At 46.3% G+C, this 25,391-nt stretch overlaps 1 protein-coding gene across 4 annotated transcripts in view; it reads right to left on the bottom strand.

Annotated features, from left to right (window-relative positions):
- Nucleotides 1–73: 73 nt before the first annotated feature.
- XPO5 (exportin 5) overlaps nt 74–25,391 on the bottom strand; it is a 26,281-nt gene continuing 963 nt past the window's right edge. The window contains exons 3-33 of one of the 4 annotated variants that reach the window (XM_015857658.2): nt 24,891–24,963; nt 24,163–24,300; nt 23,672–23,854; nt 22,626–22,667; nt 21,739–21,765; nt 21,232–21,417; nt 20,480–20,556; nt 19,959–20,058; nt 18,912–18,995; nt 18,358–18,483; nt 18,014–18,104; nt 16,439–16,567; nt 15,730–15,845; nt 14,651–14,806; nt 14,200–14,241; nt 13,483–13,590; nt 12,689–12,888; nt 12,166–12,265; nt 11,716–11,897; nt 7,278–7,378; nt 6,647–6,743; nt 6,010–6,146; nt 5,579–5,676; nt 5,022–5,068; nt 4,514–4,608; nt 3,618–3,680; nt 3,138–3,220; nt 2,581–2,688; nt 2,263–2,400; nt 1,967–2,131; nt 74–1,670 (exon numbers count right to left, since the gene is read on the bottom strand). In XM_015857658.2, the coding sequence (XP_015713144.1) occupies nt 1,527–1,670; nt 1,967–2,131; nt 2,263–2,400; nt 2,581–2,688; nt 3,138–3,220; nt 3,618–3,680; nt 4,514–4,608; nt 5,022–5,068; nt 5,579–5,676; nt 6,010–6,146; nt 6,647–6,743; nt 7,278–7,378; nt 11,716–11,897; nt 12,166–12,265; nt 12,689–12,888; nt 13,483–13,590; nt 14,200–14,241; nt 14,651–14,806; nt 15,730–15,845; nt 16,439–16,567; nt 18,014–18,104; nt 18,358–18,483; nt 18,912–18,995; nt 19,959–20,058; nt 20,480–20,556; nt 21,232–21,417; nt 21,739–21,765; nt 22,626–22,667; nt 23,672–23,854; nt 24,163–24,300; nt 24,891–24,963 (3,436 nt within the window). In that variant the 3' untranslated portion in view covers nt 74–1,526. The remainder of the gene's footprint in view (nt 1,671–1,966; nt 2,132–2,262; nt 2,401–2,580; nt 2,689–3,137; nt 3,221–3,617; nt 3,681–4,513; nt 4,609–5,021; nt 5,069–5,578; nt 5,677–6,009; nt 6,147–6,646; nt 6,744–7,277; nt 7,379–11,715; nt 11,898–12,165; nt 12,266–12,688; nt 12,889–13,482; nt 13,591–14,199; nt 14,242–14,650; nt 14,807–15,729; nt 15,846–16,438; nt 16,568–18,013; nt 18,105–18,357; nt 18,484–18,911; nt 18,996–19,958; nt 20,059–20,479; nt 20,557–21,231; nt 21,418–21,738; nt 21,766–22,625; nt 22,668–23,671; nt 23,855–24,162; nt 24,301–24,890; nt 24,964–25,391) is intronic. The other 3 variants (XM_015857659.2, XM_015857662.2, XM_015857661.1) reach the window with 3 other exon arrangements.

Raw genomic sequence — 25,391 nt, 5'->3', positions numbered from 1 at the left:
TCATTGGCTGCACTTTCTTTCTGGCAGCTGGAGCGAGGAAGGCTGAATACAAACAAAGTCATGACACCGTGGGTATGAAACTGGAATAGCTTTACTGACATTCAGAGGTGTAACACAACTGGTTCAGAGACAGCTTTAAACATTCCTACAAAAAAAAAAAAGGCTCTAAAAACCATTTAAAAAAACCCCTTGTGTCTAGCATGAAGTCACAGAATGTTAAAAACCTCACAACACAATAAATACACCCAGCCTTTGCTAAGAGCCAGGAGCCACGTCAGCTCAGAGGTTCAAAATGTCTGAGGCCAGGAGGGAAGTAGAGGGTGCAGGTGGAACAGCAGGGGCAGGAGGGTGTGTAGATTCCCAAGGCACACTCATCTTTTCTGCATTCTAACCCCCTTCCATCCCAAACTTTTCAGTCCCGTCTGTCCTCGCAGGATTTATTGGTTCTTCTTGATGGCAAAATGAGCTGAGCCTCGCAGCTCCTGTGCCAGCATAAGCGTATGCTGAATGAACCATTTGTCATGTCAAGAAGAGCCAACTTTGCAAACCGGAGTCACCTCATCTGACACCTTGTTTCTGTTCTGGCTGTTCCCTGTAAGCTGCAGTATAACCCCCACTCCTCCTGCCCCGCTGCATTACCTCTGAGAAGTACCAGGCTGGGTGAAACTCCTGTCGCCTCCACAGCAAGAGGGTGAGGAGATCCCATTTGTTTTGCAGGTGCTTCAGGTATTGGTCCAGATTTTGTGTACCCTGCACTGGCCATCATCAGGGCGTGGTAAAAACAAAACGAAACAAAACATCTGTCCTGCTCCCCCTTAAGGATATCCAAGAAAAGCTAGCACAGAGTCAAAGCCTTTCGTTTGGCTATGGGTAGAACAAGTATGATCGTATATATATACATATGTATGTATATATATGTGTGATGGTGCCTGCCTCCCACAGAGGAGCTGCACCTTAAGAAGACTGATCTCAAGGAGATCCTAGAGCACTGCAAGGCTTCCTTGGCACGCAGCCCTCAGCCCAGCATCCTGGAAGAGAATGGATCCATTAGAACACGAGTCCAGTAGAGACAAGCATGATAGGCATGACAGCAGTGCCTGATGGATCCTCTGCAAAGCCTGGCTACCAGCACCTGGAGAAAGATGATGGTAGCCCCTTTTCACAAGCTGCACTATACCTTGCACTAATCCTAAACCCCAAAGGATGAAGAAGTGGAGACCCAAGGCTATAGGATGACCATGTTTTACCTAACAGTCTATGGGCTCAGCTCCCACCTTGCAGAGACAAAGGTCTAAAGATGCTCATCCAGTGTAGGGGAGGGGAAGGAATAAGAGAAAGCTTAACAGACTGGATCAGATGCCACCACAGACCCCATCCCATTGTAGGGAGGAGGATGGGACCGGACCTGTAAGGGGCTTTATTGAGACAAACGCTCGTAGAGGTGGTGACAAGGAGAATCTAGTGTGGTTACTATGAGAAGAGATGAAATACAAAATAGGGAAGGAGATGGCTGCAGCATCCCAGGCTCAGGGTTCAAAGAGCACAGTGAGATCCTCTCCATCCTCATGTGTCTCCAGCACATCTGTCTCCAGTGATGGCTTCACCTTTTTGAAGAGAGATGGGAGGTTCCGGATATGAACCTCCTTGCGGAACTGCTCCCCAAGTGGCTTCTGCAGAGGACAGACAGACATCAGTCATCAGCACCCTCATGCCTCCATCTTCACTAAAGCCCAGGACCCACTTGATGGATTTGTTCAAATGTTTCCCTACCCAGTTCCCTACAGGCACCTTTGTGTAAAGGTGTCTCAGTGAGATGAGGGGGGAAATAGTCAGAATCTGCTGCGACAGCTCCTTAGCTGGAAAGGGTGGTGGACAGGGGGAGGCAAAGCAGCCTGACTGCCCCGATGCTTCTGCAGGCACAGGGATCATTTGAAACAGGCTTGTTTTCCCTCAGGATATCACCTACCCCAATGCAACCCGTTATCAGGCGTTTGAAATGATCTTTCCGGCGCTTGTCTGCCACTTTCTGCAGCGTTGGGTTAAGAAGCTTTGAATCAAACTGCTCCAACGAGTCCCTCTGGATGTCTGGGATCTGCTCCATCACCATCTTCAGCTCAGCGTAGTGAGGACGCTGCAAGGAGAAGTACAGTCATCGCAGCTGCCCTCCCTGAGGGCCACTGGCTCCTCTGCGCCCCTCTAAGCAGACAAGGGATTTGCTTCCCACCAACCCCCAGACAAGGCGGCACGCTGACAGTTTCTCACCAAAGCCTCGTAGATCTGGAAAGCCAGATGGACAAGAGCTGCCATGCAGCCATCGTGCTGCCCATGGATCTGTAAGCCCTTCAGCACGCTGGTGAAAAACCAGGACACGGCGTCGGGCAGCAAATTGCCTGGAAGCACCTGGGGAAGAAGCACCGTCAGCATACGATATGACACACGATTGCCCTCCTACAGCTGTTCAGCCTTCTCAAGGGACACTGTACCCAGGGGTGAAGCAGCCATGCTTCTCATTCCCACTACATTCACAATTTCCTCTCCCAGTTCTGCCACAATGTACCCGTACCTTCCTCCTGTACGTACCTGTTTGAGCAGCGGCCAGCAAAGCTGTGTTGTGGTTCTTTGGCAGGACAAGGTGTCTTTCCAGGACAGGGATGCATAGGCAGTGGTCATCAGAGCAGTGCAAACATCCTGAGAAAGAGTAAGAGGAGTAAACCAGTCAAGAGAGATTTCCACCTCCACCCCCAGCATTTATACCAAAAGGGAGCCAAAAAGCAAAACAAAGACTCTACATCCTGTGTGCTAATGCTGCTCCAGCTGGAGGTGCTGACAAACACCTAACAGGCACCACAAGGTGCAGCAATTGTTCCATCTAAAGCCAGGAGCCCAAGACTGGGAGGCAAAGCCAGGAAGTGCTGACGGGGCTGAATGCCCTCTGCCTCACCTAAAGAACTGCTGACACACTGTAGCTGAATGTTACACTGGATTCCAAGCCCTGAGTGTTTTGTGGCCTCTGCAACAATTAACACAGCCCTCTGAAGTTCCCTGCACTGGGAATGCTGAAGCAGACCATCTGCACCACAGAGATGCATGACAAAGAGTGCACAGGAAGGATGATGGCAATGGAAGCGTGCTCTTACCTCCTGCTTCATCAGACACTTTCCAAGCTCTGTCAGCTCTGCGCTGGCAGGAGGAGCCACATCTGTGGCCATTGCTTCATCATCTGCACAAGGAAGAAGAGCAGCACTGTGAATGGGGCCTCCGGGGGACAGAGGAAGATCTGAGCTGTGAACCCCGCACCTACTCTGTGGGACAGGAATTAGCATCTAACTAGCTCCATCCAGCTCTCAGGAGTATCCACGCTTCAGCTCAGCCCCCCCCTAGGCCCCTTAAGAATCAGCTGCTCCAACGTGCTGCCCCATAAACCATATCACATAGCACATTCACGCTTAGGCTAGGCTTTGTTTTTTGTCTGTGGTCTCCACAAACACTGGGCAAAATCTGAGCTGAAAGCTGCCCACCATCATCTCCATCTACAGGCCAGCCTCCCCTTTTAACAAATGAGAAAGGTGTCTGCGTGCACCAAAGGGGTGAGAAGGCAAAGGTGGGCATTTACTCACCATCTCCATCCACAGCAACAGAAGTGTTATGCTCAGCACCTCTCTTAGCAACACAGCAAACAGCTGCAAAAACAATTGTTAATTGAGCAGAAGAGTCAAGATGAACATGCAAAGATGATCCCACATTCTTTAATGGGCTCACAGTTGCTTCAAGCTTCCCCCAGGTCTCCCTTGACCTTTCTTCTCACACAGTATCTGAAGAATTTGAAAGCACAGCAATAAAAGCCAAATACTGCACTAATTGGGAGGTCAAAACGACCCACTCAGAGAATCGTCCCACGGTGGAACCTGCTGTACGGGAGCTGCTTCAAACTACTAAGAACTAGGAATGCACAAGATCCTTACTAGCCTAAAACAAGAGAATAGCAGCACTGTAGGGCTGATGAAGAGATACAGAGCTGAGGAGCTGTGAACTCTATGTGGAGTTAATTTTCCCTGCCTCTCTGCTCAAAGCCACACAGGCAAAAATTCAGCAGTGGAGCAAGGGGAGGGAAAGAAAGGAGATTGTTTGTGGGGAGAGATGCTTCTGTCAGCAAATAAACACCCCATACTCAGGCTATCCATGACTTGATGTCATGTATCTGGCATCAGGGCACAGAAGGCAAATTCCAAAGGATGACTGGATTCCTATGGGGACAGTGCTGACAGCATAGAGCCCTAACTGTTAACAAAGCAAAAAGGAAAGAAAATTCCCTTTCTTCTGAAGGTTTTAATGTAATCTCTTCCCAGGTTGATGTAAGATTCTGACAGGTCTGTTTCACACATGGCTTCTAACGGTTACATTAATTGCTGCTACCTATTACAGCTAAGTTTGACTGTAAGCTGGAAATCCTGTAGCTCCTTTCCAGGTCAATCATCCCCGAGCATAGCAGTGAGCCCAGCTTGGTTTCACTTACTGATGAGATCCATGACTTCTCGGGTCAGCAGCCTGACCAACTGCTCCTCAAGCATCTCCTGAGACTCAGGGTTGTCATCTGCAGCATCATCCTCACTGAAAATAACAGGTTTTTGTGTGAGGGGAACCAGTGTCTTAAAGTATCCCCCCTGCCCAAAGCACTGGGAGTCAGTCAGCATCACTGTAAACAAAGGGAAAGTGAGACCACGGACAAGTTAAGACCACCACTCTCTCAGCAAAGCGGGGAGTACTGAGATGCAGCTGTGACCAGGTTAGGATGGGCTAAACCAATTCCTTACTAACAAACATCATCATGTAGGAAGTCCAAAAGCGAAACCAGCCAACTGCAAGCTCAAGTCAGAGCCCCAGAAGAACCGGTATTTTTCAGCTCCCTACTGGGGAGCCCTTCTGGGCTCTTTTGTGTGCAAAAGCCTAAGTGAAAGACATAAATAAGCTCCATCCCACTGCCCATCTCCCACTTTCAGTACTCACTGAGGGGTAAAGCTTACCAGAGAATGCTTCGCTGGTTGATCACTTCCCATTTCTGAGACAATCTCTGTTGAAGACCAAGACACAAGAGAAGATTCAATAGCTTCCTAAGAAGAATCCACACTGCAAAGAAACCCTACTGCAGCCTTGCTTGGAAGCAGCAATAGCCTTCAACAGAAGCACAAGAGCTTTAAACACAGCCCAACTTTGAGTGGGACAAAAACTGTGATGGACAGCCACAAAGATGTGTCTGTGTTGACACAGAATCCAAGCGAGCTGTCAAGAAAATGTGGGGACACAGGCAAAAGCCTCCCGCTTCCATGTTCTCATGGCTGAAGTTTGAGGATCCAATAACCAGCAGTTTGAGTTCACAGCAAGGAATGCTGTGGGAAAGCCAGAGTTCGAACATCTAAAAATCCACTCCACAAAACTGCATCGAAACATTCAGTACTGAGGCTCTGCTCTTGTCTCTGCTGACTTTGGGGAGACACAGAAGCTCTCACACTCTGCTTGCTGCCAGCTGCTACAAGGAGTTAGGGCTGCCAAGAAGCAACCATCGATCAATCTGTTTTCTTACCATGTGCAGATAGGTGAAGAGTGGTCCCAGCATGGGGCAGACGAGGGTTTCGTAGTATTCTGGAGGGCAGGAAAGTACCATGGGCTTCACAAACACACCTGCACAGACCAGTTAAGGAAGAGATGCAGCACACACGGCCTGCTGCTACACTGCCCAAAGCAGCTCGTTCTACTAGGCCAACTGACAGCAAGCTGGGCTCCTCTGGGAAGGCGAAGGGCCCGCTCCCTCCCTCCCACTGCCAACAGCTACTCACTAAACAGCACCTACAGGGCAGTGGGAGGAAATGGCATGACCCAGCCCAAGTGCAAAATGACAGCTTCTTCCTCTGACTGTTTTGTCCTGGCCACACTTAAAATAATATCAGCCACCAGGTGTTCAATTTACATGCTCAAAGCCTCCCTGGCCGGCCCAAGGCAGTGACAGAAGGATACGGAGCATAGGGCGCAATCTGTAATCAGGAATGTTGTTGAGGTTGATGAAAGCTGAGCTGATGAGCTGGGCGGCGAGACCCTCAACTGTGTAGAAATCCTGTTGCATGGATGGGCCTGCATTTCCCAGTATGTGGAAACTGCAATGAAGAGCAGGTTAATTGCAGCTGTGCCAGAGAACAGGTACCCTGAGAGTATGACCTGGAAAGGCTGCAAGAGCTGTCACCTCGAGATTACATATTTGCCACGGTCTTAAACACTATCAAGTTTCTTAAACAATATCAATTTTAGCATAATATCTCTTTTTTCTTTTTGTTCCTGGGATATCTGCAGAGGGACAATGATTCAGTGCGCAGTTAAGTAGTAAAATGCACTTTCAAGTGTTGATGGATGCTCACACATGACGTGGAAGAGCTAAAAAGCAGATGCACTTTTTGGGGTACATTCTCTAGTGACTGTGTTCTATGTATGTGGTAGGCTACAACCACCAAGTGTAGATCACCACTGCACCCAGCACTTGGATATTAGAGAAGGCAGTGCACGTGGAAAGCACAAGACTGTGCACATGTCAGCACCCAGCAACAGCCCATTGTTCCAGCTGTGCAACGTTGGATTGTGTTGGGGTATCCAGCGCTCTTACCAGTTATCGTAGAGGGTACAAAAGAAACCCTGCATCCTTTCTAAGACGGTTTTGTAAACAGGAGAGTCATAAAGCTCCAGTAGAGGCTGAGGGAGACCTGTGGGGAAAAGTCAACTTCAGCTGCACTGCTGAAAGGGGACCAGGACACCCCTAAGAGGGCAGATTCAAGAGAAATGCTTTACACTTTTATCCACAAGGCTGCTCTGTTCTGATGGGTTGGAAGGGCTTCTGTGTTCAGACTATTTTAAGAAGGCTTCAGAAGTCTGTTTAGTAAGTCACAGGGCCATACTGCAGGACTTGGCTCCTACCCTTTGGGGCAAGTTTCTGCACTCACTCCTGCTTGAGCACTACTCAGAGGCAGACATTTACAACTACCCCAGACTCCGCAGCCTTAAGAGCCACACTGCACAGACTCCTGCCCAGCTGGTAAACACCTTGGTGGAAAGCCCTTTATTTCCTGCAGAAAAAATAGGTTTGTTTGAGACTAGTAGTTTTCCATTTCAGCAGGTTCAAAGCAGAACTGAACTGCAAACACTGTGAAAAAGCTGGCTCTCCAGCCCCCATCAGCGGACTACTTTCTCAGATAGCCCCAAAGAACCTGCCCACACATTCCTAAAGAGAAGCTCCTTACCTAGGATGGCGTTCTTCTCTACCTCCAGCATGTCTAGGGCTTTTGCAAATGTTTCTCCCAGCTTAGCCACCATTTCTGGCGTGTAGAGATTGTTGTGAGTCCTGAAACAGAAGAGCATTTGGTTTATATTCATTTGGGTCAACCCCTTTTGCCCTTGACAGTGGGATCCTCTCCTTCAGCTTGTGAACAGCTCCTGAAGCAGACGATGAGGAAGGTGAGACCAAGCACGTGTGCATGGGATCCCCCTTCCCCACCTGCAAAAATACTGGGGAAGCTCACCCCATAGAGACATGGAGTGACTCCACCTCATGTCCCAAATCTCCTGGCAGCCCCTTCTACTTATTTCGGCAACAGCCTATTAGCTTGGCCAAAGGGATATGAATGTGCTTTAAAAACCGACAAGACACAGACTCTGTCATCTCAAGAGATCTTCTGTACCTAAGTCCCCTGCAGAGGGAGGGGCCGTTTCAGCTCCGAATACACACACTGCCCCTCAGGGATGGGTCACAGTCCCCAGAATGGCAGGCGGCATTGGAGGGGCTCTAGGGAGAACACTGGTCCAATGCAGGTGTTGCTCGTGGCAGACACAGTTGCCCCTGGACAACGCATCCAACTTGGGAACAACTCCACGTCATCAGGAGGTGGCTGTGGTCAGCTCTCCGAGAGGGACACCAATTCCGCCACAGGTGGCCGGTTCTTGCCATCCAGGCCAAAATGGGTCCTCTCTTAGCCAGGGCACTGACACGCAGAGCTGGACTCGGTAGGGGGTGTCTCTCTCACCTACCTCTCTCCTTTGAGACCTCAGACCTCCACTCTGGGTGTCGCCAGCTGCACACAGCACAAATCCTGCAGCCTCCTCCAAAACTGCAATGCCATTGTACCTGCTGCTAGAGGTGATCAAGGGCAACTCAGTATCTCCCCCTAGAGCAGCGTTTCCCAAAGCAGGGGGGATACATGGGAATGGCTGGGGGAAGGGAGCGCGGGTAGACCTCAGGATGTTCTCAGAGTCTCAGCTTTCACTCATGTCTTAATGATTTTTTGTTATAGTGTTTGAAGGTCTCTGTTGACAATCCTGGCAATCCCAATGCAGCGATCACTGCCTGAGTTTGCAGAGAGCCTGAGTTATTTCCAAAACAACAGCTACCCCATTTTTCTATGTATTTCATACTTCCCTGCTCACTGCACGTGAGGAAGGCAAGTATTTAGAGTCGTAAGAGTTACACAAATCACTTCTTAGCCACTCATACTCTCATTCTGGGCTGGGTCTCAAACCATGCAACAGGCCTCAAAGGGGACAGAAGCTGATTTTTCCCAAGGGAGACCAGGGAGCAGCCCCTCTTCCAAATGTTTGGACAATGCAGTTTCGATGACTCAGAAACTGTGCATTTCTGCTTGAAGCTATCTGAAACCTAGCCACTAAAACCACCTCTCCTCCTGTATATCTCCTGCTGCCCCCATAGCCACTGTCGGCTTTGCCTCGTAGAGCACGCAGGCAGTGGGACAAACTCAAAGACTGCAGCATTGTGGGGTGCACCCTGGGACCCCACTGCTCTGGCCTCAGCAGGAAGGTCAGACAGTCGCATCCTGAAGATCTCCCTTCACATTTTAGCACGGTCCCCTTGGTAACAGAACAAGGCTGATCCGTCAGCTCCCCATGGGAGTTAAAACAGCATCCAACAACCCTTGTATGCGATGGAGATGTAGCCCCAAGACATGGTCCAGCCAAGACTCATCAGTGTGCAGCACTCCTGGGCATCCCACACACGGGACAGTGTGGAGAATCAAAATTCAAGAGATGTTTTACACTTTAAGCAAAGGATATTGCAAGACTTCAGGTCATGTGTTTTCTGACACGGCCACAGCTCTGCTGGAAAGAGTGACTGATGCTTAAAGAAGTGGGCTTACAGGCTGAAAGATGAGTCCTTTGGAATGGTCTGTGCTTGAAGTCTTGATTTAGACCTTGAGTTGTCTACACTGAAAATGCTACAGAATCCCACCAGCACTGATGCCTTGATGTTGTCACTAACACATCAAGAGAAGGTCCAGAAAAGCCTTGGTGCAAAGAATTCGCTTCTTCAGTCCATTTGTAAGAGAACGAAAAACAATAAAAAAACCCCAACAACTGAAAACACAGGTAAATCCCAACACAATGACGGTACCGTGCTGATCAGTTAATGTAACTGCTGACTCTGGAAGTGCCTTCATCTAAAGGCAAGATTGAATTGGTGATCTGAGACTGTAAGTTGGGTTTAAACCCAAAAGAGAACCAGAAGAGAGAAAGCAGTTGGATGAAATGCTGTACCACACAGGGAAAGAGAATCATCACTCAAAAAGCTGCAGTGATTAACAAAGCAACTTCAAAATCATTCAGCAGACACAGCTACTGAGATGGCTAGACACTAAAATACAGGCTGGCAGGGGAAACACCATGCTGTCCATGCCACTCAAAGGTAATTTATCTTCCTTATTACCTGGACTATCTATCATTCATCTTGCTTTTCTGTTCTCACCATCGAGCTACTTACTTTGGCCAAAACCCAACAGTTCAGCAACTTTCACTGCTTCCATCTGCAAACACAGCAGAAAAATGCCACACAGTGTCCAAAGTGCAGCAGACCCAACTGCTCTGCCTGGAAAATGCCCTTTTTTGCATCCTGGTGCCTGACACAGAGTTCAGTTCAGCTGTTCAGAAGGACCTGTGCAGCTGCTGCTTGCAGATTTACTTATGCAGCAGCTAACACCATCTGCAAAGGGACTTCCAAACCTGCTCCCCTGCATATAAGCAGCACTGGACTTGGATGGCACAGAGATAAGAGAAGCATCCATCCCCTTGCAGTAATGCAACCATGTTAATTAATGCATCCTCAATGCAGGATGCTTTCAGCCAGCTGTCCTCCATGTCTCTGTATTTTTCATCTGCTGACAGGCTGCTGCAAATCCCACGTTCTCTTGCACAGTCTATTTTAAGGATAGCCTGAGCAGTACATGGAAAAAGCACCCAAAGCCAGCAAAGGATGCACCAAGAAACACCACAGCACCAGCTCCTGCTTCTCCAGAAAGACGTAAAAATCATCAACTTTTACAGTGAACACCGCTGAGTTTGCAGTAGTCATATGGAGTGGCCTCTACGTCCAGCAGCAGCCAGGAAAGGCATCAAGTGGAGGATCTCTCAGTCACCATCAGCCATTGGTTCTCTCTGGAGTGCACAGCCTCAAGAAAAGCCTGGATACATCTGAGTGAAGTTACACAGAGTGAATGTTGCATGCTCTAGAAGAAGCTGCACAAAGCTCCCACTGCTCAGGGTGGTACCCAGCCTACTCTACACAACCTGCCCCAAAAGCTCAGCCTTCCATGATCAAATGCAAACCCATCACAAGCACTGCTCCTCTGGGCCACAGCCATAACAAGATGGTTCAGTCCTGCCCACAGGCCAAGGTACCACTTGATGAGCTATGTGGAGCTATGAGATGAGAAGCAATGCTGGAAATGGGCCAATACAGCATGTGCCTGTCCTACCTGTCCAGTGTGTTGCTTCTCGTTGGAAGCAGCAGTCTTGAGCTCATTAGTGACTATCAAATGTAGCTGCCTAGACACAGCATGAGTAATAAGGGCCCCCTCCTCACAGATTTGGGAGCAGAAATATCTCAGCGTATCAGAAAAGGCTTTTTCTCAACAGACTCCTGCCAACGACAGACCTTAAGTTTCCAGGTAAGCAATATGTAGCATTATCTAACAGAACAGCTCTAGAAGCGTTATGCCAGACACTGGCAAAAGCCCACTGTCAGCAGTTACTCCGAGACTAATTCCTGATTTATAAATGTGGGAATGGTGTTATTCTGGATTCTTCTTTTCTGCCTTATGTTTCTCCCTCCTCTGACTGCCCTAAATGTATAAAACACCAGTGGTGTGCAGAGAGTAACTGCAAGGCAGCAACAGCTTGAGAGTATGTATTGATCACTGGTTTCAATAGCAGGCAGTGTTTTAGGAAACTGACATTCACATTCAGAAAACCAGCTTGATTTCACTCTGAAGAGAGAACGACACAAAAAGGATGTGATGAGAGCTGGGACTGCCCTGGTGGTGGCTGGAGAGGTGGCCTGGCAGGGGCTGAGGGCAGAGCAGAGATGTTAGTCAAGTAAAGATTAACTGTGTGCAGATATATATCAGTAAAGGTGGGGGAGGCAACCCTAGCCCAAGCTCCCATTGGCTTTAATGGACTCTTGTAGGCCAGGCCAATGAATGTTCAAGAAGGCTCCAGTTACCCCAGTGCTATTCCCCACCACTAACAGTCAGGAACAGTACTTGGGCACCTGCACCAGCCTGCATTCCCACTGGCTTCACTGAGGGAACATGCTCTGAGCATACAATCTATTTATCACAGCTTAGCTTTCAGAAATTCTTAAGCCAACATGAATGATTTGAAGTCAAGTTGACCCACCTTATAAGAGCAAGTAAGTTGTCAAAAAGCTTCAGGACTTGCTCAGTACAGGGATTGCGGTAGACTGGACTTCCACTGGGCAAGTACCCGACCAGGAATCCTCCAGCTTTTGCCTCCTCCATAGCTGCAGGCCAACGAGCTCGTTTCACAACTCCCAGAATGGTGTACACACAAAAGCTTATCTGCACCAAGAGATGTGAACAGAGCATATTCAGTCAGAGCACAACTTGAATAAATATGTTTTCAGAGAAACCCATCATCATCCCATCTCAAAAACAACACTTGGCATTACTTAAGTAAGCATGGGATGCTTCTACCTAAGGATGACTTAGTGTGCTTCACTTAACAAATGAACATGGTGACAGGAACAAACTTTGGTGGTTTCTTTGCAAGAGAAAACAGCAGGTCCTGTCTCTCTCTGGATAATGCCTTTCCTGGTACAATACTCACTCTAGAGCGGTTCAGGCCACTAGGATCTTCCATGACTGGATCAGCAATTTTGTTGTCTGCACCCACATAGGAGATAAAGGCTTCAGGATCCGAGAGAACTCTAGCAGCAAAAGACAGCACATCTCTTAGGGCATAGGAACACAAGACCTTTGAATCTTTTCATTGCCGCGTCAACACTTGTAAATGCCCAGCTGCCCAGGGCTGCAGGACAGCACAGCTTCCCAGCTTCATCTGGATATAAGCGAAGATCTTTTACATCTCACTTTCTGCAAATACTTTGAGCATGCTGGCAAGCGTCCTATCATTTTAAACCACTCTTCCCCAGCAAGATTCAACAAACAGCATTTAGACTCAGCTAACAATTTTTAAATGTCAGGAGAGCTACTAGCACACAGTGACTGCCCCAGAGCACAGGAGGTATTTAAGCATCTCACCACCTTCTTTTGGTATGTAAGCTCTTTACTGGGATACCACACTATCTCTGTAATACCTCCAACTCAGAGCTCTGAATAGTGACCCATACCTCTGCATCTCTGCGGAGAGCCATAAGCCAGCAACAGGGGCCATGAGCTCCTCCAGGAAAGCTTTCTGCCGCTCATAGTCCTTGAACTGGTTGCTGATGAGGACAAGTGCCTCCATAAGGGCACACTTTTCCATCTGTGTCAGAAGTAGCTCATTGGAGAGCAGCTGCTTCACATGGTTGTACAGCATCTCGAAGTTGGGCTAGAAAACACATCCAATTGAAAAAGTCATGTATTTGGTGTGGAGGAGAACAACCGGGGAAGGCAGGGGGAAAAACTCTGGGGTGTACTGTGCCATTCATAACAGCTGGAGCAGCGTGCCTAATTTTTCTCTACACAGGAAACGCTCCATCTCAGCCTCTAGTGTTTCTGAATGTTCAGCCTACAAGAACATCTCTTCTTCCCAGCCCCTCTATCATCATCCTATAGAAGATACACCTACCAGCTCTTGATAGCTGCTGCAGACAAGAACTGTCTTCAGCTAAAGAATGAACTGAGACTAGCATAAATAAGTGGTAAAGCAGAAACTCAGTGAACAAGTCACATAAAGTGAACCCAGTGCTGCTTGCCTGTTCCTCACCATCATCTCCTTTGGATTTAACTTAGCACTTCACTATTCAGCTTCTCAGGCAGAAAATTGTTGGGATTGTGGTAGGGCAGGATGCAGGGAATAAAACACCACCACTTTTGTGGCAGGATTGTTTCCTTGAAGGAAAACGGAGGCTGTTTCCAAGGAAACTGAAGATCCCACAAAATCCAGCTGAAATTGAGGCAGGACAGAGCTGAATGTACATACCAGGACAAGCTGAGGGTAATCCCGACACATCTTTATGATAGAGGAGCATGCATGCCTTCTCACATTTTTCACTGCTCGAGTTCTGGGAGCCTGGACAGACACAACAAACTTCAATGCAACAAAACAAAAGTTCAGAAAAATGCAGGGTATCTTCAAGAAACAAACGTATTATGTAGAGTTTTCTTCACTGTTGAGTACACATAAAAAATAATGCCTAATGTTTCCACACACACCCCAACCGCACAGCAACTAATTTGCTCTGAAGCTGTAGCCAGCCCCAAAAGCCCATGTTCTGACAAGCTGCACTCCAGGATGAGGATGCTCGGGGTCTTATTGACTTTATCAGGATTAAAAGCATCCCCCTTAGGTAAAAGGCAGCTTTACAAACATTGCTCATAGTAATGTATACCAGCCACTGAAATCTACCAGCAGCTAATGAATACATTTTACTCTCAGGAGGAGCAGCATAGACTTGAGGACACAGTGCACTGGCCTCAGACCACACCTTTAGCCATCTAAGTTTGCGAGTCAAAGCTTGTAAGGCTATGTCAACCAACAAAAGATCATTCAAGTCTGGACTCCACAGCCCCCTTTCCAGAAGCAGGGCTATAGCTGAGAAGCTACTATAGCAGAGTCTGCAAATTCAGCATGCTCTTAAATAAAATGCAATCTGATCCAACTGTTATAGCAGATAAGTAGAGATTAATTCAGACATACCTTACTTTCTTCTACAACTTCAAAGGTAACTGAAGCAAACAGCTGTGAGAAAAGGAAGGAAAAATCCTAAAGCTCATGTCATTTGCAAATAATATCTATCAGTTTTGGTTGTTTTGAGCTCAACAAATAGATCACTGACTTTGGAGTGATTTCATTAGTCAATAAGGAACCCCTGACAAAAAAGAAAGACTAACCATCATCACAGAGAAACCTCAAAATAAACCATGATGTTTACTGTACTGCCTGCAGTGTACACTTAACATTGAGATTTAAAGCTAGAAACTGCAAAATTTTGTTATTTGACACTGTTTCAATTCAATCTGTTTTACTGTTTTTTAACACAACAGATTCCCTAAGAGGAATGTCAAGAGGTTTAAACTACTCCAATTGATAAAAGGGCCACGGTTCCTTAAAAACCTACTTGATTTTAGCATGGTCTGCAAGTACCTACCTTGGAAAGTACTTGTGGGAGGTATTCTGGTCGGTAAGTGACAAATGGGAATAGAGCAGAGACATTGGTGAGCACACAGGACAGGATGAGAGGATCCTTTGTTTCAAAATTAAGGACAAGCTGCAGTAGATCTATGCCATCATTCACTGGGATTTCCTACAGAGGTGGGGATGGGGAGGGAGGAGAGAAAAAGAGGAGGAAATGCTCACTGCTTCAGCCTGTTGCACATACCACAGAACTCCTAAGAATGAGGTTGAGTTGCTGGTGCTGTGATATCAGGCCTCTCAGATGAAGGCAACTGTTCTCCAAAGTGGAAAGAAAAGCAATGCAAACCTCAGTTTACCTGCATGCTATGTACACTTGTTGACAGAAGGTGGATAGCAAGCACTGGCATTGCTGCTAGAGCAACCTTGAAACATCCATCTGAAATCCCCAGTGTTGCCTGTATCTCTGGGAAAGGCTATTTTCCCCTCTCTGGCTCCCAGTTTTCCTTTTAACTATTCAACAGATTCCATGCTTAACCAACTACAGCAACCCACGCAAATACATTATGGTGATTAGAATAATAAAGTGTAGTCTAACGGAACAAAAATCCAACCAGTCTACATGAGACTATGAGGAAAAAATGCTTTCTTTCTGATTTGCCTTATGTACAGAATGCAGAGAAATTTCACCTGATCTCCTGATCTCCCACTACCTCAGCATGAATTTACCTCACTCAGATAAAAATACAGAAAACAAAAGAAGAAATGGGTCAAACTTGAAGATGATTTAAAAGAATAAACTTAAAAAATGTTTGCTTAAGCAGCCCTCCTCTAACAAGGCACTGTGTCAAAGCAGGCCATCTCCAGTGACTTCTCACGGCACACCATCCAGAACCAAAGCATATTGGATGCAGTAAGCCAATGTGAGATTAGTCCCATCTAAGGAAGGGTGAGAAGGACTCACTAATGTTTTTTCTGCATGGAGGTAAATATTAATGACAGTGGTTTTAAGGACAGTATGGCTGACAAAAACCAACACCATTTAAGTCAACCCAGAACAAGGCAGGAGAGCAAGAGAACACGTGGTTCACATACGTCTTTATCCAGGGTCCGAAACATCTGGCTGATGACACTCTCTGAGAAGAAGGTCATGGCATCCCACTGCACAAAGGATGGAGAGAAGATGGAGCAGACACCTTCACCTGTCTTCGCTGAAAGGAAGAGAACAATGCATCTCATCACGTTCCTCTCCTCATGCACAACACCAGGCTTATAAGCTCCCACACCACATCATTTTAGCGTGCCCAACTATTTCTGTCACACAGCTCCGCCTGTAGATGTCTAGCAGGGATGTACTGGAAGCAACTAAGCTACTCCAGAGCAATTTGCCTTACTGGGGAACCTAAGACACAGATGTCACCGTGCCTTTGTAGAACACAAAGCTGCCTTCCTTCAAGGTGACTGACAGAGAGATCCGCCAGTCAAGCAGAACTCTGAACAAAACTAGTGCTACAGAGACAGCAAGGCCCAAATAATTGCAAAACTGTATCAGAAGGAAAAATGATATGTGGAGAAGGAGCTTTCCTGCTCACCAGGAGCTCTGCAGTAGCTATTTCAGAAGCAGACTGCAAACAATAATTTTTCAGTTTGCTTTTGTTTTTAACTTGCACAGACCCTGAAAGCCTGAAAACCTGCTGCAGTCTCTTGACTCCCCTCCAAAAGAAAGAATGAAGAAAAGCCAAAGAAGTTCCTTCCTGGCTTGAATTAAATGTTCACTTTTTTCTTTTGTTCCCCAAATACTTACAGTTCATGGGTCCAGTATCAACAGGAGCTGTGAGCTGGTACTTCAGCCATTCCCCAGCCATTTGGAAGCCAGTTAGAGGGTCAAGACGACAAGCCATCCTCATCACTTCTCCTTGCTGGGCTCGGAAAGCTGCAGTGAAGGATGGTGAACCTTGTAACAAGCTGGTGCTACAAATGCTCCCTCCCCAAAGCTCACCTGCAGCTTTGCAGACCTGGGAACATTTTTGTCTGTTGCTCTGTCAATAGCTGCATAGCAATCTCAGATAAACAGTGAGTAAACTAGCTATAACAAGACGAACATTTGTTTTCAAAGAGATATAAATGACTGAAGGGCAATGGATTAACATAAAAACAAACTCAATTCAAGTGCAATTACAAGTTACGAAAATTACACTAAACCCAGACTTAATAAAACTGAGTCTCTGCTATTCACTAGAAAAATAACCCTTAAATGATATGTTTGCTGCTTGCAAAGCATTATAAGACACGCAGATATCAAACAGATTTGATACCTATTTGATGACTATCACTTGCATCTGCTAAATGCACTTTTTTCCCCACATTATTCAACTCACCCCAGTGCAGTGACAGGTTCTAAAAGCTCCTAAGCCAACACTAACTCAAAAAGAACAAACAACCCACCCCAAAGCAGGAAGCCTTGTTTTCACTTTCAAAGATAGGAGCAAAAGCAAAGTCAAGACAGGTATGTAATTTGTCCCAAGGCATTCCAGGACAAGACCACACAAAAGGAACAGCTCTACTCACTACAGATCCAGCTTGCACTGTTCAACAGTATCATTCTACTTTATGTTTCCAATAGTTCCACTTTATGTTTCAAGCCAATTTTCACGTGCATCTTAAAAAATGTCAAGACCATTTAAGTCCCCTAAACAATCTCAAATCCCATCCCTGCACATTCAGCCTTTTGATTTACACACAACCAGATTAATTACAGCTAAATAAAATGAATAATCTAATGAATGATACAAAAATGCAACACTCAGACATAACTCTAAAAGATAATTTAAGTAAGAATCAAACTACACCAACCAGAGACAGCCAACCTCATTTAGAGGAATTAAAACACAAGAAGAAAGCAAATGCAAAATAATTACAACCTTCTCCATCTGCTGGTTTAGGATTATGATTAAGATCAGCTATTCTATATGCTCAATCCTTGCCATCAGTACTGAACCAAAACCTCCCTAGAAGGATCAGGACAGACTTTCTTTCTGGAATGACAATCTGTTATAAGCTGCTTTCCTTTCCTAACTTGAACAGGACTCCAGGCCATTTCTTTTCCTTATCTAGGTCACCACAAGGCATATCTTCAACACTAAATGCTACTTGGCCTCTCAGCTGGCCAGTAAGTGAAATACGATAGAGAAACCGTAAGAGGAAATGCCTGAGCTTCCATGGGAAAACCCCAAATTCATTCAGCTCCAAGTCTGAGGCTGAAATAGGATACAACTGGAAGCTGACCAAGCCTACACAGCAGTCTCCAAACTCAGCCAGCAATTGAAAACAAGAGGAAAGGCACACACAGCAACATCCGCAAGGAGTGAGAGCAACTTACAGTTGAAGAAGGCATTGAAGTCCTCGTCGCTGTCAAAATCAAAACGAGAGTATTCACAACTAGGGCTGTCTGTTTTAGAGGGAAAGCCCACCTGGAGATACAGTGGACAAGAGAGGAAGAGAAGCTGATCATCACAGCTAATGCCACTTCAAGGAGATGAAGACAGAAAGAGCAGAGAGCAAAATGCCAAGATGGAGCTGTTTGCTCAGCAGCCTGGGATCTTGCCCTCAGCAGAGACCACGTCTCTGGCATTCACACTAAAAATATCTTTTCTCCCTCATAAGCCACAGGCCATGTTCACATAACCATTTTCTCACACCAGTCTGCCCAGAGTTCCCACATACCTTCACAAGGTTGGTCATAGATGCACGAAGATACTTGGGGATCATAGCCAGCAACAAGGGGTCGCGGGAGAGAACCTCGTGTCGAAATAGGGCTCCCCATGTAATCTGGGTGGAGGAGCACAGAAACTGGATGGGGAAGAGAGGGAAAAAGAACAAAATGGAGAAGGATTTCAGTACTGCGATCTCCACTGCTAACATTCCAGTGTTGCAGTCGGTAGGCAAGGACAAACTACACTGACTATTTATGTGAGGCCAAGGCACCCTGCAGGCTCAATCCAAACTTTCAGAAAGGCAAAAATCTCTCCAAATAAATACCAGCGTCAGTTGCAAATACTGCACCAGATTCTCCACTCAGCCCTTTTCTGTCAGATACCATTGCTACTGGGGTAGTAAAGGAGGAGAAACCACTCAGTCTTACAGTTTGTTATCTGAAATGGAGAGATTGGAAAGCAATACCAGGCAGAAGAAGTTCTACTGCCTTCCATAGGTTAGTTTAATTATGCTTTCACACATTCTTACAGAGACCTACACAAGATTTTTGGTTGTTTACGTACCTGGCTGGAGTGAGTTGTGAAGGCTAAAAATGAGTCAAGGTATTTTCCAAAGTTGGCGGGTGTTTCCACTTCAGAATCTGAGCCCTGTTACAAAGACAAAGTTTTATAAAGGATACTAACTACATGTCACTCTGGGTTCAGAAGTGGCATGGGTGAAGCAGGATTGCTTTGGGTAAAGCACGAATGCTTATATCCAAGGCCATAGACTAAAAGAAGAGGCAAAACAATAGAACAGCGAGGTTTTTTCTGCAACTAGCAGCCTAAGGAGCAGCAAATTCTGTTGACCAGCTTGGGGGTGCTGCTGACAATACCATGTTCATTTTAAGAGCAAAGGGTGACTTCTCAAATACCAAATTCATAACCACTGCTGCTGTCGCCAAGTATCAGCTTTGCTCCCACCCATCAGCACCTAAACTGGAGACTTTTTAACCACAAACTGCAAACATGCAGACACATCCAAAGGATTTCACTTCCATTCCTCCAAATGGCTCCTGTGTTGAACAGGTGAACATCTCTTACCAGGAACTTTCTGCTAAATTTGTCAGGAAATTTCACTCGATGCCATAAAATCAAGGTTGTGCTGCTCCTCACTAAGATAACACAACCCAGCGCCCTGGAGATCCCCATTCCGGAGCTGTACAACTCAGTACCTTCTCTCGCAAGTGGATCAGTGTGAAAGGATTCAAACCCCTGTTTCATTACTTCTGAATGGACTAAGAACCCACACTGGAAGTAATAGCTCACCATTTGTTTGCTGCCCATTCTTGCTAGGGATCCATTCTCAATTTGTTTATTTCTATTTTTCATTTTCCCTCTTTGTGAGAATTCTCTGCTCTGTTAGATTCGCACAGGCTGGCTATCTCAGTCCCCTCACAAGCAGTAGCTCTCAGCAAGTCTGCCTTCCCTGCTATAGAAAAACCGTGCTGAACCGGGGGAGCAGGAATTGAGAAGTCAGTATAGTAACCACAGTAGCGGTGTGCATTTTCATCTCAACACTGACACAACTGTCCTTGCTAGGATTGCTGCTGGAATTCAGTAGAGACTTACTAGCAATGCACACAGTTGGCTGCCCAGTGCACACAAAACTTGGCAAAGTCTCTTCAAGAAAACATAGTGCTTCTCCACCAGACCTTCACCATCTGCTGTCCTGGGAACGAGGAAAAATGGAAAAACAGGGTCACAGTTATTCATGCTGTAAGAACAGGTACACCAACTATCTTGTAGATAAGAGAACACTAGAACTATTAGATTCTATAGAGGTGGGTTTTTCTTTGCTATTACCATAAAAAAAACTGCCACATTGACAACTGACACTTCTAAAACTTTCTTTCTTTCTGAGTCCCTCTGATCCTGATTTCTGGCTAGCAGAAGAAGCTTGGCGAAGCAGATGTATTTACCCCACTTTGTCCTACAATTTTGGATCCGAAAAAAAACAGCAGTTTTTCAGGGTGTTTTTTTTCCTTTTCTTTTAAGCAATGGTTTTGTTGTCTGCTTCCCCAGCAAACTACACCTAGAAAGCTATTAGTACACAGTTCTGTTTGAAAGAATCACAGCAGGATGGTACTCACTGGGCAGCAGAGAGAATGTAGTGCATGGCAACGTCTCCAAATAAGACCATCAGAGGTTTCCGATCCTCCAACTTCCCCTGTGTACAAAGTAAACCAAATGCTTTGATTAGAGCATAACTAGTTATTCCCATCTGCAATTGAGTCTGGAAGATCCTCAGTTGTTCTTTCACCTGGAGAGGAGCTTGCAACCCACAAAAGGATTTCATTAAAAACTGTAACAAAAATAACTAAATAACTAAGGGTTCCCTTAATTTCAACAATCCCCCCCCCCAGCAACCCCATCACAGGAACTTAAAAATGAAGGTTTGATTCTCTGACATAAATTCTTCTTCACTGCAGACCGGCAGCTGATAAATACTCAGCCTTGACACATAAGCTGCTTGTGAATGTATGGGTCAAATCACCTGCTTAGATCCTGCTGCCATTGATCTGAGCTTCTAGATGACACAGCTAGGTGACAGTGTTTCCCACTTCTCAGTTGCAGAAAATGGAAAAACTAAAGTTAATGGGGACCTAAAACGCTGAGAGGGAAGCACAGAAGCTGGAGCATTCCAACAACTGCTGTAAGCGTTGTGCTGGCATGGCATTCACTACAAGTGTCACTGACTCAAAGCAGTCAAATTTTAACTTTGTTTCCTTAAATAAAATGGCGAAGACATCATTGTTCAGTCCAAAGAATTATATAGGAGGTGTATACATATATACACATATTTAGGAGGAAAACAAAGAGGAGCTGAGGAGGAAGAACTCACTTTTCTGCTGACAGCAATTAGGAGACACTCTGCTGCTCCTATTTGGAGCTCAGGCTCGTTCAGGAGCAGACACAACATCTCCAAGAGCTTGCAGTTGTCCGCTGTGATGTGGCTCAAGGCCACCCAGTCAATGTAGCCAGCCAGGGTGTTGAGTGCTGCTATCCCCACACGGCAGTTTGCTTGGGCCTGCGAACAGAGGCAAAAGGTCAGAGCTAAGGAGAAACACCAATTCCCACCTAAAACCGTGCACTCTCTAAAAAAGTTGTATCAGAAACTGTCCTGAGAAAATGAGGAGGCAGGAAAAGGGTCCAAGTCCCCACACAGAGGACATCAGCTCAGATCATGGCATTTTTCCACTTAGTTTATCATTCACCTCTCAACAATTTCTACAATGGGTGAACAAACCCATCTGCAAGTAAGAGATTCAAAGCCTAGGATAAGCCTGTTTCTAAACAATCTTGATTTTAAGAATGACTAATGCACTAAACCCTGAACAGCTCCACTCACCTTTGGCTGCTGAGCCAGATCAGTCTTCTGAAAAAGAAAACAACAGAGAGATGGTAAATGAGCAGCTACAAAACACGCTTATTCCCAGCCAGTGCTGGATGGGCTTGTTCTCAACAATGCAGCCAGATGCAACTTCGTGGATCAGCTCCCTAATGAAAGAGGCTGCAACAGCCTCCTGCTCACATTGTTACAGCCATCATAACCACTTCTGCAGCCCGCCATCAGGTCTTCCAATTGCAAGTTAGGCCACAGTTTACTTCTCATCCAAAAGATGACATTCCAGTCAGCAGGCACCAGGGAGACATGAGGGACAAGAAGAAAAGGCATTCTGGTGCTTCCTGGAAGCTACCAGAGAAGAAGGTTTTGACCTTTTAAAGACAGAGCCTCCGATGACGCTGGTGGCTTTGATCTACCAAGATTAGTTTCTGAAATGGATGAGTAATTTGTCCATAGTCAGAATGGAGCTGGAAAGAGAGCTGGGGCGAGAGCTTACGGCCTGACTCCCAGTCTCAAACACTTGACAGTGGCAATGCACCACCTGCATCATATTACCTGCAAACTGCAAACGCAGTTTGAGCTCCTCACACAGACAAGTTTTATTCACTTTTCAGATGCAAACGCACCATAAGAATTTCTTCTGTCTGCAAGGCTTCGGTTTGGAAACTGTCCATCAATGCATTCTGCACATTTACTTGATGTTAATTTGGTTGTGTCCCAAATGTTTCACAACTGAACCACTATTGCAGAACCACATATTTAAAAGCACTGCAGATGGCACTCTTGGGGAAACTGTCCATCATCTCCCCAGTCTCAGTGTGCTGGTAGGTAACTCAACACCCAACCCTCAGAGTTTACCCTGTGCACAAACATCCCAAAGATCTGCTAACCTGTGGAGTGGTGAGGGCTTCTTGTTCCTGGGGTGCTCCAACCTTGCCAATCAGAAAGATTCCACCGTTAGCAGAAGCAGCCACACTTCAGAACCTTAAGCACTGCAATTCAAACCTTACCTGGAAATGCATTTCAACCAGGCTAAAAGACACACCAGGGTTGCCCACCCACCATCATAAACTGCACAAAAAACGCCTTGCGGTACAGGAGAGTTTGTTGAGCACAGCAATGTATCAGAACAGAGGGCAGGTAGTACGTGTTTTTTCACCTTCCTAGATTCACATTTAAAAGCAACTCTGGATTCCAGTTCACAGAACAACAACAAAAAAATCAAAAACCAAAAGGAAAGTACAAGAGATACACCTAAGGAACCTATTTATAGATTGGTTTCTGAACTTGCTTCACTCCCTCAAATTCACTTCCCTCACAGAAGAACAGAGTGGGGTAGCATTTGCCTTCACTATCCATCCTGACCAACCCATATTCCTCTACATGAGAATTCAGGAAAAGTCTCTTTAAACAAAAGGGCAGAGTGTTCCTCACCACACCTTGGCAGAAAAGTGCCTCCTGACCTGAACTCCAGGAAGAATGGGCCAGAGAGGCCCACATGCATTGCTGAGCCACCAGAAACTCCTACATTTTGGTGCATCGACACAATCACAGCTGCAGCAAACAACGGTAGATGTGTGCCCAGGACAACAGCTCTTTACCACTGCCTGTTACACAAACCACCCCAAATCTACCTGTTCCTGCCACAACTCTTTTGGCTAAGCTGTGCACCCCAAGCGTCAGCCAGCTGCACAGTCCAGCACTCAGAAGGTACGCATGCCATTTACACTACAAATCCAAACCATTGCTGCAAACCCTATCAGCCTTTTGTGCTATAATCAGCACAGCCTTCCCTGGGCATGGCAGATCCCTGCCTCACACCTACAGCAGCAGCTTTCAGACAGCTTCTACACTTGCTTCCCAAGACTTGTGGGTTGCACCCCAGTTCCCAGTTGCCTCCAAGTACCAACTGAAGCCAATGAGAGGAGACGCTCACCATGCGCCTGTACTTGTTGACGTTCTGCTGCAGGGTAGACAGTAGGAAGCTGAAGATCTTCTCCATATTCTGGGTGAGGGTTTGCTGGATATCTCGCCGCCGCTGGGTAGGCAGGGTTTGGAAAGTCACCACGTCCTCTGCCAAACGTAGGAGGATGAACATCACCAGTTCTGTCTGAGTTTCCTGATGGCCCAAAATGAAACACACTCCGTGAGCACAGTTGAAACATTAAAATCCCCAGAAGCAAACTCAGAGATATAGAAAGCAAACACTGTGTGAAGATTTAAGTCACATTTCAGGAAGAAAGAAGAGTCATCTCTCTCCCAAAACTCCCTCCTAGAATAACAATCATACAGGCACTCCCCAAGCCTGTCATCAGCCTGCCTCCCTGCCCCCGAGCTTTCCTGATGCTTTTCTCACAGTGATGGAAGACTGAAACCCTCCTGAAAACCAGGAGAGACTGGAAGAGGACAGACAGCTGTGGTTCATACCCCTTGCTTGGAGAGAGTATCCAACTCCTTCAGCATATCAGGCCAGTGCTGAGGCCATTCCCGCTTAATCATCTCCACCACAATGCGAGACAGAACATCCTTGATGTGACTTTCCTCTTCTAGAATGCTCTGAGTTCCCTATTAGAGAAGAGGAGCAGAATTACACACACAAGCAAACATGAGGCACTTGTAATTCCGACACAAAATTGCACAGCGGATGCAAATACTCTAAACAACAGAGAACAAATGAAAAACTGCACAGGGTCAATCTACATCCCAGTTAATTCGAGTGGCACTGCTACTTTCCATAGCATCCACAGATGGAGGGATGGGAACCAAAAGGAATTTCCTCAAAGGGAAATCACTCGGTCATGACAACAACCACAACTGTAACGTAAACATGACTAAGGGAACAGCTTCAGTGCCCTTGCAAAGGATAAAACACCTCTGTTTACTGAACCTCTTTCTAAGAAACCAGAAGGAGCTTGTACATGCCTCACAGGCTCCCGCCATGTGAGGTGACATGGCTAATACTGATACTGGAACAATCAGGGATGCAAAGCAAGAGAGTAATGAACTCCAGACTTGAATTCAGGTTCTCGACGCTAGAAAACAGGCACCTATTCTCCTGTTTGCTCCCACTTTCTACCTCCAAATGAAAAAACCATGCCTCAAAGACCAGAAGGCACACTAAATATGAGACCCATCAGATACCAGAAAGCACTTACACTGGATATGAGACCCATGACGTTATTCTTTAGGTAAACCTTTTCCAGACGAGGCATGTTGTTCCAGCGGTACCTGATCAGAAGAGTTCAAAGAGATGAGAAAAAGGGCAGTCAAAACGTTTAAACATTTCCAACTTGACTCTCATTGGACTGTTTTACCTAAAGTGGAGAGGATGGGACCCTACAGCCCACCACTGCCCAAACCCTTAATGAAAAGGTCACAGAATCACAGAATTGTAGGGGTTGGAAGGGACCTCTAGAGATCATTGAGTCCAACCCCCCTGCCCCCCTACACCATGTCACACAGGAAGGCGTCCAGGTGGGTCTTAAATATCTCCAGAGAAGGAGACTCCACCACCTCCCTGGGCAGCCTGTTCCAGTGCTCCGTCACCCTCACTGTAAAGAAGTTCTTCCACACATTCATGCGGAACTTCCTATGCTGTACTTTCATCCCATTACCCCTAGTCCTATCCCCACGCACTACTGAAAAGAGACCAGACT

Source organism: Coturnix japonica, chromosome 3, assembly GCF_001577835.2.
Source record: "Coturnix japonica isolate 7356 chromosome 3, Coturnix japonica 2.1, whole genome shotgun sequence".
Lineage (NCBI taxonomy): Eukaryota > Metazoa > Chordata > Aves > Galliformes > Phasianidae > Coturnix > Coturnix japonica.
Note: the sequence above shows the minus strand (reverse complement) of the source record. Positions and strands in the feature narration are given on the sequence as shown.